The 13,525-nt window shown below is 51.4% G+C and overlaps 3 protein-coding genes across 4 annotated transcripts; 2 read left to right on the forward strand and 1 right to left on the reverse strand.

The window, feature by feature from the left end:
* Positions 1-197: 197 nt before the first annotated feature.
* On the forward strand, positions 198-6,671 carry PHETA2 (PH domain containing endocytic trafficking adaptor 2). Of its 2 annotated transcripts, XM_048302679.1 has the most exons (3): positions 198-286; positions 1,253-1,349; positions 1,860-6,671. In XM_048302679.1, the coding sequence occupies exon 3, from the start codon at positions 1,868-1,870 to the stop codon at positions 2,678-2,680; it is 813 nt and encodes a 270-aa protein (XP_048158636.1). In that variant the 5' UTR covers positions 198-286; positions 1,253-1,349; positions 1,860-1,867; the 3' UTR covers positions 2,681-6,671. The 2 variants fall into 2 exon arrangements, with proteins under 2 accessions (XP_048158636.1, XP_048158635.1); XM_048302678.1 differs by lacking the exon at positions 198-286 and having other exon boundaries at positions 410-1,349.
* A 241-nt stretch (positions 6,672-6,912) lies between these two features.
* SMDT1 (single-pass membrane protein with aspartate rich tail 1) lies at positions 6,913-9,437 on the forward strand. The gene is made up of 3 exons (XM_048302683.1): positions 6,913-7,111; positions 7,653-7,793; positions 9,149-9,437. The coding sequence occupies exons 1-2, from the start codon at positions 6,956-6,958 to the stop codon at positions 7,788-7,790; spliced, it is 294 nt and encodes a 97-aa protein (XP_048158640.1). The 5' UTR covers positions 6,913-6,955; the 3' UTR covers positions 7,791-7,793; positions 9,149-9,437.
* Positions 9,364-13,283, reverse strand: NDUFA6 (NADH:ubiquinone oxidoreductase subunit A6). Its single transcript, XM_048302682.1, has 3 exons — positions 13,101-13,283; positions 12,802-12,917; positions 9,364-11,600 (listed from the first exon to the last, which is right to left on the reverse strand). The coding sequence occupies exons 1-3, from the start codon at positions 13,276-13,278 to the stop codon at positions 11,469-11,471; spliced, it is 426 nt and encodes a 141-aa protein (XP_048158639.1). The 5' UTR covers positions 13,279-13,283; the 3' UTR covers positions 9,364-11,468.
* Between the last annotated feature and the right edge of the window lie 242 nt (positions 13,284-13,525).

Below are 13,525 nucleotides of genomic sequence, written 5' to 3' on the forward strand. Positions count from 1 at the left end.
ACCGCCGCCCCCCGTGCCTGCTGCACCCCAACAGTGACTCTGCGAGGGGAGGGTTTAGGTCCCCCCACAGGTGACGACCCCGCGGAGGTGTCGGGCAGAGCGAAAGGCTGGGGGAGGACACAGCTCCGGTCTGGCTGAGGTGCCCCCGCCCCCCCGCTTCCCCGCGCCCGCCGGCGGGGCGGTGCTGACGGCGCGGCGGGACGGCCCCGGCGGCCGCAGGAGCCCTCCCCCGCCCGGCCGCGGCAGGGCCGGGCTGCCCCGCACCGCTGAGTAGGAGCGGCCGGAGGTGAGCCGGGCCGGGCCGGGGCCGGGGTCGGGGTCCCGCCGTCGGTGGGGAGGCGCTGGGCAAGGGCCAGGTGGCCCCGGGGCCGGGCAGGGCGGCGGCGGGGCGGGAGCGGGCGCGGGGCCGCGGGGGTCGCAGGCACAGGACGAACACACACAGAGGGGCACACACACAGACAAAGACTTGCAGCCCTATTTGCACAGGCGTGCGCCCGCACACAAAGAGACAGAGCCCAGCACTGCACACGTGGGACCCCCACAGCCCCTCGCGTCTGGGCGGCCTGGGCCGCCCCCGCTGTCCGCAGCCTGAGTGTGCCAGGCTGGAGGCTCTCCAGGGCAGAGCACCCCCAGGGAACAGCCTTTCCATGTGTCTGATCGGGGTCTTGTGCGTTTTTCAACTGGGGTCCGTGCCCCCATGTCCTCAGCCGTGCCCCACAAGCCCTGATGATAGAGAAGGGCTTCGGGAGGGATACTCGATGTTGCTCAGCAATGGGGAGCTCCTAGCGCCCAAATCTGCCCGGGGAGTGGTGGCTGTGGTTTGTTTTCTGCATATTTCTAAGTGTAGAGTTTTAGCGGTTGGAAATCCTTTTGCAATTGAACAGTCCACAAAGGCTGTGCTGGCTCTGTCGTTCAAGGCTCTGTCCTCCTCGACTTGCCAAGTCGCCTGCCACAGGGCCTCCACAAACGGGGCCGTGACAGCTTCTACAAAACATTTCTTTTCTTCTTTTAAGAAACCCAAAACAAACCCAGGAACCAGAAAACAAACCCACAGGAGCACTGAGCTGGGATGGGGCTCAGGCTTTGAAGCCAGTGCATGTTCCCCCAGTTTTGCCATCCCGGTTTCCAGTGCAACTTGGCTGCAGTGAGGACCCTGGCTTTCTGGGGTGGGAGTGACACAGCTCTTAGCTCTGTCAGTCCCAAACTGTTCTGGTTCATAACTCCATTTCTGGCACCTTTTTCTCTAACAAAGGATGGGGCTCATCATGCTGAAGCTTCGGAGACCCTTGGCGAGGGAGCAGCCTGGCCAAGAAAGACAGCAAGGGTTTGCAGTCTGACCTGCACAGCTGGTATGGCACCTTGCACCCCACTGCTGGTGAATCTGCTGGAGCTGGGAGTTCTGCTGCCCGGAGGGCTGGTGGGGGTGGGTGGTCCTGCATGGAGACAGGGAGTAGGGAAGCGGTGCAGAAATCTAAGTTCCAGAGCCCTGGGGTCTGAAACAATCTCCTATCCTGCCCTCTAATAGAGAGCAAAATTAATGCCTCACAGGCAGACAGGCAAATTTCTTTGATGTGCCCCATATAAAACCAGCAAAGTAGGTCACTTGTGGAATAAGAAATGAAACAGCGGTGTTGGCGTTCCCAGAGAAGGCAGGTGTCTGGATGGTGATGCTCTGGTAGTGACCTCTTTGCAGCAGTGAGGAACCAGCCTGCCCTTTGTAGGTGTAACTGCTGGGTTAGATGCTGCTGGAGTTGGGGCTGCTTTTCCTTGGGGACAGGATCAGGCCTCTTCTGGTGGGGCTAGTGATACGCTCCTCACACCAAGACAACCTCTTCCCCCTGTCTTCCTCTGCCTCCTAGGTGGGGCGATGAAGCTGAATGAGCGGAGTGTGGCCCACTATGCCACCTGTGACTCGCCCGCTGACCATGCCGGCTTCCTGCGCAAGCGGGTGGAGCGGCACCACCACCATGCCCACCACCATGGCGCCTCCTACCAGCGCCGCTGGTTCGTCCTCAAGGGCAACCTCCTCTTCTACTTTGAGGAGCGGGAGAGCCGGGAGCCCGTGGGGCTGGTGGTCCTGGAGGGCTGCACCGTGGAGCTGTGCGAGGCTGCTGAAGAGTTCGCCTTTGCCATCCGCTTTGATGACGCTGGTGCCAGGGCTTATGTGCTGGTGGCTGACGGGCAGGCTGCCATGGAGGCCTGGGTGAAGGCACTCTCACGCGCCAGCTTCGACTACATGCGGCTGGTGGTAAGGGAGCTGGAGAAGCAGCTGGAGGAGGCCTGCAAGAGCTTGGCCGCTTGCCGTAAGTCTCCACGGAGGTCCTCCTCCTCTGGCAGGAAGAGGCATCTCTCCAACCCTGCCTTGCTGCCTCTCCAGGAGAAGCCCACCACCCTGGAGAATGGTTACTCCACATGGGGTAGTGGTGGTTGTGTCGCCGGTGGGGCCACCTGCACTGACTATGATGGGGGGCAAACTAAGCCCCCGCCCCTGCCTCCACGCCGGCGCTCGGGCGCCAGCAGCGCCACAGGATCCCCAGCACCTAGCCTCTCACCCACCATGCTGGAGAGCCCAGTGTCACCAGAAACGATCTGCTTCTCCAAGCTGCACAACTGGTACGGGCAGGAGATCGCGGTGCTGAGGCGGGAGTGGCAGGAGAGGCAGAAGAGGGGACACCCGTGACTGGGGGTGCAGGACGCAAGTCACTGCCAGCTGATGTCCGGCAGCCTGTCCCACGTGCAGGAAGAGTGAAGGGCAGGACTCTGCTTGCCCCCTGCCCTCACAAGTGGCTGAGTGTGCGGTGTGTGTATGCTTCACTTGGGAGGGACTCAAATCTCCCCTAAACCTCACATTTCATTTCCATGAGGCTTTAGACAGACAGAGTGTGTAACACCAGGGGAGCCACTTTTATTTAAACTCTCTCTGCTGGAGATAGGAGCTGCCCAAATCAGCACGTATGCAATGAACCTCAGCCAATGGGCTGGGCCACTTGCTGTCCTGACGTGGTGGATGCTCTGGGTGTTTCATCCCCTACCTCTCCTTCACCACTTCTTCTTTTGTTTTGTTTCTCAGTGTGGAAGTTTGCTTTTGGTCAGTGCTTATACTGTCTGTGGTCTTGTGCCAAAGTCCTTCTGCCTTTGTTCTTTTGCAGCAGATAAGGCTGGGCTCTTATGAAGTGCCTCCGACAGGCCACTGGCCCCAGCACGTGCCTCCAGCCTTGTGCCTCTCTCACTACAGGACGTGTGAGCCACTGCAGCTGTTGCTGGCCCAGCAGCTGGGGCTCTTGCATTGTTTTTGTACTTTCATCTGCACTAACACTTCTCCCAGCTAAATCCTTCAGGATGTGGGTATCATGGTCTTGCAGCTGTCTCTTTGGGTGCTCATACTCAACAGCAAGCCTGAAATGGAGACACAGAGCTTGGCCTGAAGCCACAGTGAGGACACCAGGAGCTCCCCAGGGCTGATCTGGACTCTGTCAAGCGGTAACCAAGCCTGTTAATATCTCTGGTTCAAGGTTTCCCTGTTCCAAAACAGGGATGCTAAAGCCTCTTTGCCTGGCCAGGAGTAAATTTCTCAGCCTTTGCTCAGACCACAGCCCCTGCAAAGTGCCATATAGGGCTCCATCAGCTCGTCGGGCTGCTTGCCCAAGAGGGTGTGCAGAGGCACACTCCTGCACAGCCTCTCTTAGTGTTGTGGCTCTGCCCAGCTCCTGGCAGCGCTGCACAGTTGGAGGAGAGGCTTTGCAGGAGAGGGAGGAAGAGAGGGCTGGTCTCAGGAGGAAAAGTAAAGGAGTGGGAGTGAGTTACGGGTGTTGGCAGTGTCTGGGCTTGCCTCTCCAGCGTCAAAGCCATACTGCTGTCTTCTACCAAGCCTGCACCTGGCCTGCCAGCACTTCCCTCTGATTTCATGTCAGCATTGCTTGGCTGATCTCTGCAGCACATCCTATCCTCCCAGCGGGCTGGGAGGGCTGCAGGGAGGCATGCCTGTCGCCTCACTATGGAAACAGACTTGTCCATCAGTAGGTCAGAAACCTTGGCCACAAGGCACACAATACAAGTAGGTGGGTGCCTAGTCCAGGGACTAAAACACCCTTGGGATGGGGTTTAAAAATCTCCCTTATCTAGTTGCATGCTTCCCATCTAAAAGTGTTCCCATCTAAACCTGTTTTTATTGTCTTTTTTATTAAAGAGCTTTGCTAGGAAAGCAAAAGCCCATTTCAGGTCATGACTGACTGGAACCTTTCTGGACTTAAAACACATTCGACTTCCTACTTTGCAATAGCCAGTAGAGATAGCCAATGCAGAAATCAAATTAATTCTATTAACTCTTGGTGCCTTTTAAAATAAGTCTCTGGTAGTTTTGGATGATGAGCTTCCAGCCTCCTGCCTAATTATGGCTTGATGGTATATCAGAGGAAATCAGATCTTAAGTTAGATCTTACAAACGACTTTGGGCAGTCAAAGTGTAACCTTCACTTGTGAGTAATGCAATCCAGTCCTCTCCAGTTCGTGGCTGTATTACTTCACAGTAAGGGTCTTCAAGTTTGGGAGGATTATTTTTATTCTGCTTTTGTGAAAACAGTTCAGAAAAATCAGGAGCAGGTGGCCGTGGGGCAAGGCCCTGGCTTCATCAGCAGCTCAGCTGGTTGGACGTAGGGGCCATTTCCTGCCTCCCTACCCTGCTGCTTGAAGAGTTCAGTGCTGCAGCATTCCTGGCTGCAAATGTGTCCCCTTTCCCATGCCAGGGCAGCAGTATCGGGATTGCACTACCTGGTGCCTCCTTGCTCTGAGCATGGGTATTTTGGGACCAAGGTCAAATTTGTCAAGCATTTTCCTGTGGTTATTTTTTTTTTTTATGTAATACAGAGAGACTATTCCTGATGTCTCAGATTAACATAAGGCAGTCTGACAGTAAAGACTGAACTTCCAAAACACATCAAAATGTAGTGGCAGTTCCTACACGAGACACAAGAACTGGGAGCGACTTGAAAGGAAAAATAAATTAACAAAGCCAGTTCTGTCAGAACTGGAACTGAGACAGTATTATTCATTTAAGGACAGTTTCACTTTTAAGAAGCTTAGTTTGTTTTAATAAGCCAGGATTGTGCTCGTAACACTACTAAAGAGCTTATATTTAATGCTTTAATCTGTCCCATTCAAATGGCACAATTTCCACACTACCTACCTTTGCATTAGCACATATCCCAGCTAAATCCCAAATCCTGCACATGAGGCGCTGCGCTCTGCTTTCCCTCTGATTGCATTTGGAGTAATTTTGTGTCCTATTCTGCAGCGCTGACAAGAAAATGGCTGAATCCTGATCCAGTTTGTCCTTGGCCCAGCCATCCTTGCCTGGGCCTTTGCTAGGTCTCCAAAGCACTGCATGACTTTGGATGCACTTGATCAGGGTTTCCTCGCCATCCTGCTGTCATAGCAGGGTTGGCCCTTTTCTGAGTGAAAAGGGCCATAATTGCAGCCATGCCCAAATTTGTATGGGAGTTTTTTAATGACCACTGGCACTTGCTTCATTAGGCAAGAAGCACCTGAGTGCTCCACTGCCACCTCGGACACGGAGGCTATCAAGCCAGCCCAGCTGATTGGTTGTGCTGGCAGTGCCTTTGAAGCAGCTTCCAGGCAGGTCAGGATTTCAGCTTCCTGAGGTTGAACATTCAGCTGGCTAATGGAGCAGGCAAGCTGTCTGTCTTTCTGCAGGCAGAGATTGTTACAGGAAAGGCAGAGTTTTCACTGTACATTGTCCCCGACAGCAAAATAAGACTGATTGTCACCCCAGGGTTTTTCTTCAGTCATTCAGGTTTGGACTGTTTCACCTCCTGCCTCCACTTTCCCTTTTTATTTTTAAAAATAGAGAATGTCTGAGCAGCACAAAACAGGTTCCTTGGCAAAATGGAAGCTGAACACTGAAGTCGAATGGGTACTTTTCTTGAAGTACTGAAGTAAGATCCTTTTCTTTAGTGCACAAGCGATGAGAGAAAAGTGCTAAAATTTAAAAGAAATTGAAAGAGGAATGGCAATTCTGACATGGCCTGTGTAAGCTATGCCAAGAAGGGCTCCCAATCCCGCTAAAATAGTTGATTAGATCCTTACATTTTTCTGAGGCTGGCATTTCAGATTTGAGCCTGTGATATATTATTTCTGCACATCTTTTCTTTGTAAAACTGTGGTGTTTTCCACTGAGTCCAGGTGAAGAGTAACCTGAAGGTTTTACCCGTGGCCACTCTTAGCCACGTGGTGGGCAATGACGATCAAGACCAGACATTCTGTGTTACAGTAGCTACTGCACTAATAGTGCCTGGGGGAACGACCCCTCAATCTCACCTCTCGGGTGCCTGTGCAGAGAAGCTGAAAAACCCCCACTGAAATGCACGGGGGCATCTTTCACCGGCACCAAACTTGTCTTCTCTCCGCACAATTACCTGGAAAACACTACGAGCAACTCCTGCCTTTCCAAGTGCTTCTATTTTACGTAGGACGTGTTCCTCTTTTTTAAGAGGCGGTTTTGCATGCGCCTTTGTTTTTACACGCGGAACTTGTACTATACATTGCATTACATTGTTTAGTTTGTTTTACACGCGGAACTTGTACTACGCATCTCATTACATTGTTTAGAGTTTGTATTTTATGCCGTGAAGCCGAATAAACCGGTTTGATTTGTAGCCCGTGCGCTGCCAATGGAGCCGTGACGCCCCCGGGCGTGTGTGCAGGCCTGGCCGTTCCCGCCCGGCCCGGTTTTCCCCTTACCGGGAGGCGGCGGGAGCCCGCCCGGGCCCTCTTTTCCCGCGGGGCACCGAGAAACGCCCCCACACCGGCGGGGATAAAGGCGGGGGGCGGGCAGGTCTCGCTCCGCGCATGCGCAGCGCCGATCTCACCGCCTCCCCACAAGCCTCGCGAGATCCCAGGTGACGCCTGGGCTCGGCCGTGGCTCGGGGCGGGCGGGACGATGGCAGCGGCAGCCGGGCGGCTCCTGGCGGCGACCGTGGCTCGGTCGGGCCGTGCGGGCTGGGGCGAGCCGTGCCGGGCCTCGGTCGTGCCGCTGGTGCCCTCCCGGGGCGCCATCGTCACCCGCAGCGGCGCCATTTTGCCCAAGCCAGTTAAGGTGAGTGAGGGGCGAGCGGGCGGAGGCGGCAGCCACGGGCGGCGGCGGTGGCCAATCGGTGCGGGCGCAGCCGCTGTGGGCGGGGCGGCGAGGTGAGTGACAGCGGCTGGGCCAATGAGCGGGGCGGCTGTGGGCGGGGGCGCAGGAGGGAGACGGGAGTAGCCCCGCGTCCCCCCGAGCGGGCGGGGCTGACCCGGCCGTGTCCCCCGAGTCCCCCCGAGCAGGGCAGCGCTGCGGCCTAAGGGGGAGAGCAACACCCGCCTACGCACTGCCCTTTGGCACCCGCGGCCGCCCCCCTTCCTGAGCTATGGGTGTTCCCTGCTCCGGGCTCCCCGCTCGCTGGTGCGGGAGTGTTTATAATACTCCAAGGCTACAAAAAAGCGCGATGCGGTGACCGGGGCTTGGCACTAGGGACGCAAAGTGTTCTTCCCGCCGCTTCCCGGGCCCTCCGCGCGCCTGGGGAGCCGGGAGTGCGCCGGTTCAGCCAAAGTGCGACTTGCTTGCATGTAAAGATCCACCTTTTGCAATCGACTCCTTGCAGACGCCCTTCGGCCTCCTCAGAGTGTTCAGCGTCGTGATCCCTTTCCTGTATGTTGGTACTCAGATCAGTAAGAACTTTGCAGCCTTACTTGAAGAACATGATATCTTTGTCCCAGAGGATGACGATGACGATGATTAAAAGGTATGTCATAAACTGCACCAGCAGTCTAATTATTTGTGCTTCCCGTTTGTCTTGGGGCAGGGAGGAGAATCTCAGACAAGGAAATACAGCCAGCAACAGCTTAAAAGACGCACTTGCAGTTAACATGGACACGGATTTGCCTTTGGCTATGAACTTTTTTGTTTTATACCAGAGTAGGCCAGACTGGTATCTGTGCAATCTCTACACCATGCATTTCTTAGAGATTGGAAATACTGATGGTGTTTTAGATCGTCAGCTGAATCAAAAATAAACTGTAGTCAGTGAGGGTCTGTACCGCAGACAACAGAGATACTTCAGTGTTACTACATCACATATCCAAAGGAGGACAACAGCGCTGGTGAAGGGTCTGAAGCACGTCTTATGAGCAGTGGAGGGAGCTGAGGATGTTTAGCCTGGTGAAAAGAAGGCTCAGGGGAGAACTTATCACTCTCTACAACTACCTGAAAGGAGGCTCTAGCCAGGTAGGGTTCAGTCTCTTTTCCCAAGTAACAAACAATAGAACAAGAGGAAATAGCCTCAGGTCGTGCTAGTGAAGGTTTAGATTGGATACTAGGAAATATTTCTTCATGGAAAGGGTTGTCCAGCATTGGAACAGGCTGCCCAGGAGAGTGGTGGAGTCACCTGCCCTGGAGGTATTTAAACGAGATGTAGATGAGGCACGTAAGGACATGGTTTAACAGTGGACTTGGCAGCACTGGATTAACAGTTGGGACTCAATGAACTTGAAGGTCTTTTCCAACCCAAATGATTCTGTGATTTTGTTCTACTTGTTTACCTGTTTAAAAGTCTTCTCCTAATTCACAGAATGACTCTTTTAAAACAGAATCACTTATTGTCTGAAATTCTGATCTAGGTGAACAATTTAAGAGCATTCCAAAACCTGTCAGAACAAACTGTCTGGTGGGTGTTACAGCACTTATCTCTGGAGTAGTTGGACCATTCAGACTCACTGTAGAAAGGAAGAGTGGAAATAAGTTCACCTGTATCTGCACCTTTATATGCAACACTTTCTACCATTTTATGTTACTCTGTTTGGCTTGCCCTTGCATGAAGATTTGAGTTTGGGTGTATTTGATTCTTTATAGAACAAAGAAACTGTTTTACAGAAGTTGTTGTAGTGTTGCTTTATAATCAGTTTGGTGGATGTATTCCAGTTTTAAGGGGGTTTTCCAGCATGCATTGTGCAGCTAACAACTAAAAAGATTGCAAAGACTGCACTGGCCTGTTGGAAACTCCCTTTATGTAAACCTCATCTTGTGTAGTTTTGGGAGGAGGATACAGACTGCAGCTCAGTAGTGTATCTGAAGAGTAACAGGTTGCTTTTCTATTTTCAGCACTGGAACAGAAGAACAGAAGGGAAAAGGCCATTGACAAAACAATAGTTCTAACATCTGTCACCTGTGTTTTGTCCTTCCTAAACGGGACAGGGGGCTTTGTATCCCCTTTTGCCAGTGAGTGTCCTGCATCTCTGTACGATGGAAATCTGTAGATCAGGGTTGAAGGAAGTGCTTGATAGGCCCTGCATCCTTGCACACACACACTCACCTCATCAAGGACTGCTTGGGATGCCTTTAATTAGCAACATGGGAAACACTTAATTAAAGATCAAGAGATTGACATGTACAACTTTGGTCTTCTGTTTTTATACATTATTTGTCTGTGTCCTACCATTTCTGTCTTAACCTTTCTACATCTGTATATCTGTTTCAGTAGGGAGGCTCTTCTCATACTTATTTTTTGAGTCCTTTCAGTACTGATCTACAGGACATGGGGAATCCTAGGGGAGGCAGCAGCCCCACAACACAGCCCCATAAAAGAATGGAGTGCACATTGACAAGGGCACTGTGGTTCAACAACCTAGCAGCTGTATCTGATAGGGGCTGCATCATTAACTTCACCTCACTGAAGATTAAATACAGTATTATCATCACAGAGTTAAAACTTTGAGTGGCTTTGGCAAAAGTTGAGATCACAAGTGGCAAATGAACACTGGCTCCAGGTATCTATTATTTCCTAGGTAGTTCAGTACCTCCTTCTGAAAGAGCCCTAACATATATTTGTTTTCTTAACGGTTTATGAACTTCAACTCCTCTTTTCATAGAAGTGTTTACTATTGCATTTAAATCCTTGTATAATAGACTTAGAAGGTCTTCTCTGCTGCTATGGCACAGGAAGAGTATCTTTAGTTGCATCAGACCAGCTGTTTTCTCAAACTGAAACCTTGAGAGGTCGGTCAGTTATTTATTTTTCTTAAGCCAGCATTGCCCCAGTGTCTCATGTTTTCTGGTCACTAGATCTGGCCTCTTCTCTTGACTGCCCACTTTTTCCCTTCCTTACTGGTGTTGCTGTTGAAAAGTTACTTCTAATGTTGCACACATTGGGCAGGGTGTATAGTTCCAACAGCCACATTTGCTCCCTTATTCTTTGGCATAGCTTTTAATGTTAGCTCAGTAACTCTCAGCATGGCTACAGATTAAAAAGGGAGCCTGTAATCTGAGGAAACCCAAGAGCTGTAGCTGAAGGCAGCTGTCAGGTTCTTGAGTCACTTGGTATCTGACTTGCCCCCTTCTTCCCCAAAGCCACTTGAGAAGTGGTTGTTCCAGTTCAGCTGCTCGAGAGCCAAACACGTACCTGCTGCTGTCTTACCTGCTGCCCAAATGCTTTTCACTGCTTTATCCCACAGTCTGTCCTGGGCCCCTCCTGACTGTGTCAACCCTGTCCTTAAAAACATGCCACCTCTGAAGGTACCTATGTACACATCCCTGAGGAGTGCTGTGTTACAGTCTTCATATTGGGAAGAAAGCTCCAGTATTTAGACTGGATAAAAATTTTATTTAGGCTGGATAAAAAGAAGTTAGAGTGTACTACAAACACCCAGTGCTAGTCACATCTGGGGGAGCTCCAGCACCTAGTTACCCACTGAAAACCTGTTCTGACTGGTGAAAAAATAAATTTCCTTACCCTTCTCCAAAGGGAGCTACTAATTCTTGATTCAGTGGAGGAGGTGATGGTGGGACACCATCTCCTGCTAAACTTCAGAAGCCCTTACAGACCCTTCCTATTCTAGAAAACAGTACAATCCCCCCTTTTTTCAGGTGATTTCATTTTACAGCAGAGAAATGAACTCTGCTGATGTTTTAAAGCACAAGGCTTTATTTGCGTATTGGATTTTATATATTCTCTGTGAGGAACTAAGGAGACTAATGTCCAATAAAAAACACAAGGTCAACAAAGTCATAGCATGAAATTGCAAGACAGTGCATGAATACAGATGAACCTACAGATGAGCCTCAAGCACAAGAATATTTCTGTGACTACAGTGGCTTTTCTGAAGGCCTGCTCTTTTCCTCACAGAGCTAACATCTACAGATGTGGCTGTAGGCTAAGCACAAAGCCCCACAGCCAGGTTGTGCTGTGGTTATTCAGCAGACGCCCCAGGGCAAGTGATGGGACAAATGCCATCTCTGAAAATGCACACTGGCAAAACTAGGAAATTACAGCTCTTCAAACAGATCATAATCACTTGCACATGCTCTGGATTCACCTACTCATTAGGCTCCTAAGATGCCAGAGAATCTCTTTGTATGGATTTTTTTTTTCTATTGTATAGAACTTTATTTGTAATATAAGGCAAGAAGACACAGAGTCGGTTTCTCAGGGATTGTGGCCCGCATAGAATTTGGACAGAAAGTCTTTAGGTTGCGGGGGTTCCGTCTCGTGGAAGTACCTCATGACGTGAGTCCTCTGCTTCCAGACGTGAATGGTTTCTTGAAGCTCCATTTTGCCCTGCACACAGACAAGAATTTTAGACTAGTTCTCAAGTTAGAGCCCAAGTCCAACCACACAGCACTGTGAAAGTTATTTGAATGCACTTAGAAACACCTAAGTAAAAAAAATAGCTGCATCGACAGTTCTGTACTCCTACAGCCTGCATGCATCACCTACACTGTGACACAAATATACTGTTCCTGCCTTGGGACTTAAGTTGATGTCTCTGCACCAGAGCTTCCCAGCCCTGTGAAAACAGGCAAGAGACTCTGTCCCCTTCTTAAAGCCTGCTTTGTTTCTCTCATGACTAGCACCTCCCATAAAATTCTACACAACATTCCTAACTTTCAAGCACCTCTACTGAATTTGGGTGAACAGCAACATGTTTGCTGTAAAATTAACTGCTGCCAAGTGCTTTGCACCAGTATCACCACCACAGAGATAGGCACCTTCTCCATGACTCCAATCTTTTGTAACGGTTTTGTAGGATGGTAGCACAGAGCAAAATGAGACTGCCTGGAATTGTCACCTCCCATACTATCTAGGATTCTGTTTCCAGAATTTTTCATCATATAAGGACAGAGTAATTGTCTCAAAATGCAAGAAACAAAACAGGTGAGCATGGCAATCCTTGGTTGGAAGCTTTCTAATGCATTGGAGCTGCAGAGGTCAGTTACTGTTGCTCAGACACATTTTGAAGCCTGGTGTGCTGATTATTGCTTTGAAGCAGACAGGTCTCTCAGGCCTGTAACACCAGGTTACAGATGTGTTACAGAGTTGGAGTGTTCTGCCACCCAAAACCAGTCTCCCACCAACTACTGATGCTGTACTACGTGTTTCAGAATCAGCGAAGAAAACCATTTTCCAATCCAAGGAAGTACTGTAGAGGGTAGAAAGTTCATTTTTAATAGTAAACCAGTAAGCAGCACCTAATTTTCCCTTTCTTTGACTGTTGTTGTTAAAAAAAGAAAAGCAAGCAAGCAACAAAAATAAACAACAAACTCAGTATTTTAACTGCCGCTTTGCTTGACATACACTTGCTGAATTCTAAAGCAGCCTCATCCCTTATCAACAGGTTTGCTGACACAGATAAACCAATCCAACTGCAAGAGACAACACTCCACAGACAGACTAGTACAAAGCTGTCCCCCTCCTCCATCACACCACCAATCACCCACATTCTTTGCAGCTTCCACAACTCAGGAATAGCTGTTTGTACCTTAATAACCAGCATGTCTATCACGCGTGGATCCGTAACGTGGGCATTCTTCATGAACATCTCCCGCACCTTGTTACGCCCCTGTTTCACCGTGATGTCCAGCTGGTACAGGTGCACTAAGAGAAACACAACATCTACTGCGATCATCCACGTCGCTCTGCACTTGTTCCACCGGCAACGTGCAACCTACAAATCGCTACACGGGCACTCGTTCATGCGATGCCCGCCGGCTTCACCCAATGTCATTAAGGCCGTTCCGACCTTGAGCCCGCGCGGCAGGCCCCGAGTCCCTCACCCACCCGTGTTGGGCACCTCGCGGTACCAGGCCCGATACAGCTCCCTGACTCGCCGCTTCGCCTCGCCCAGGTCCCGGCTGAAGATCGGCTTCACGGCGGCCGACACCACTCCCTTGCCCGCCACCGCCATCTTGCCGCCGCCGCCACCTTCCCCCGCCGCCCGCGGGAACGCGCAAGGCATGGCGACTTCTCCTATTGGCTGGCTGAGCTGCCACTCCAGCCTTCCGGGGCGGCGACCTCCCATCCGATTGGTCAGAAGAAACGCCAATCATCGCTGATGGAAGGGGTGGAGTAGCCGGTGGGCGGGTCCGTGTTGGCCCCGCCTCCTGAGGACCTCGGGCGCGCACCGCCCCTCAGAGCCCGCACCGCCCCTCAGAGCCCGCACCGCCCGCAGGGCGGGGCTGGGGCTGTGATGGGGATCGGTGTGT

The sequence above is a fragment of the Corvus hawaiiensis genome, chromosome 4, assembly GCF_020740725.1.
Source record: "Corvus hawaiiensis isolate bCorHaw1 chromosome 4, bCorHaw1.pri.cur, whole genome shotgun sequence".
NCBI lineage: Eukaryota > Metazoa > Chordata > Aves > Passeriformes > Corvidae > Corvus > Corvus hawaiiensis.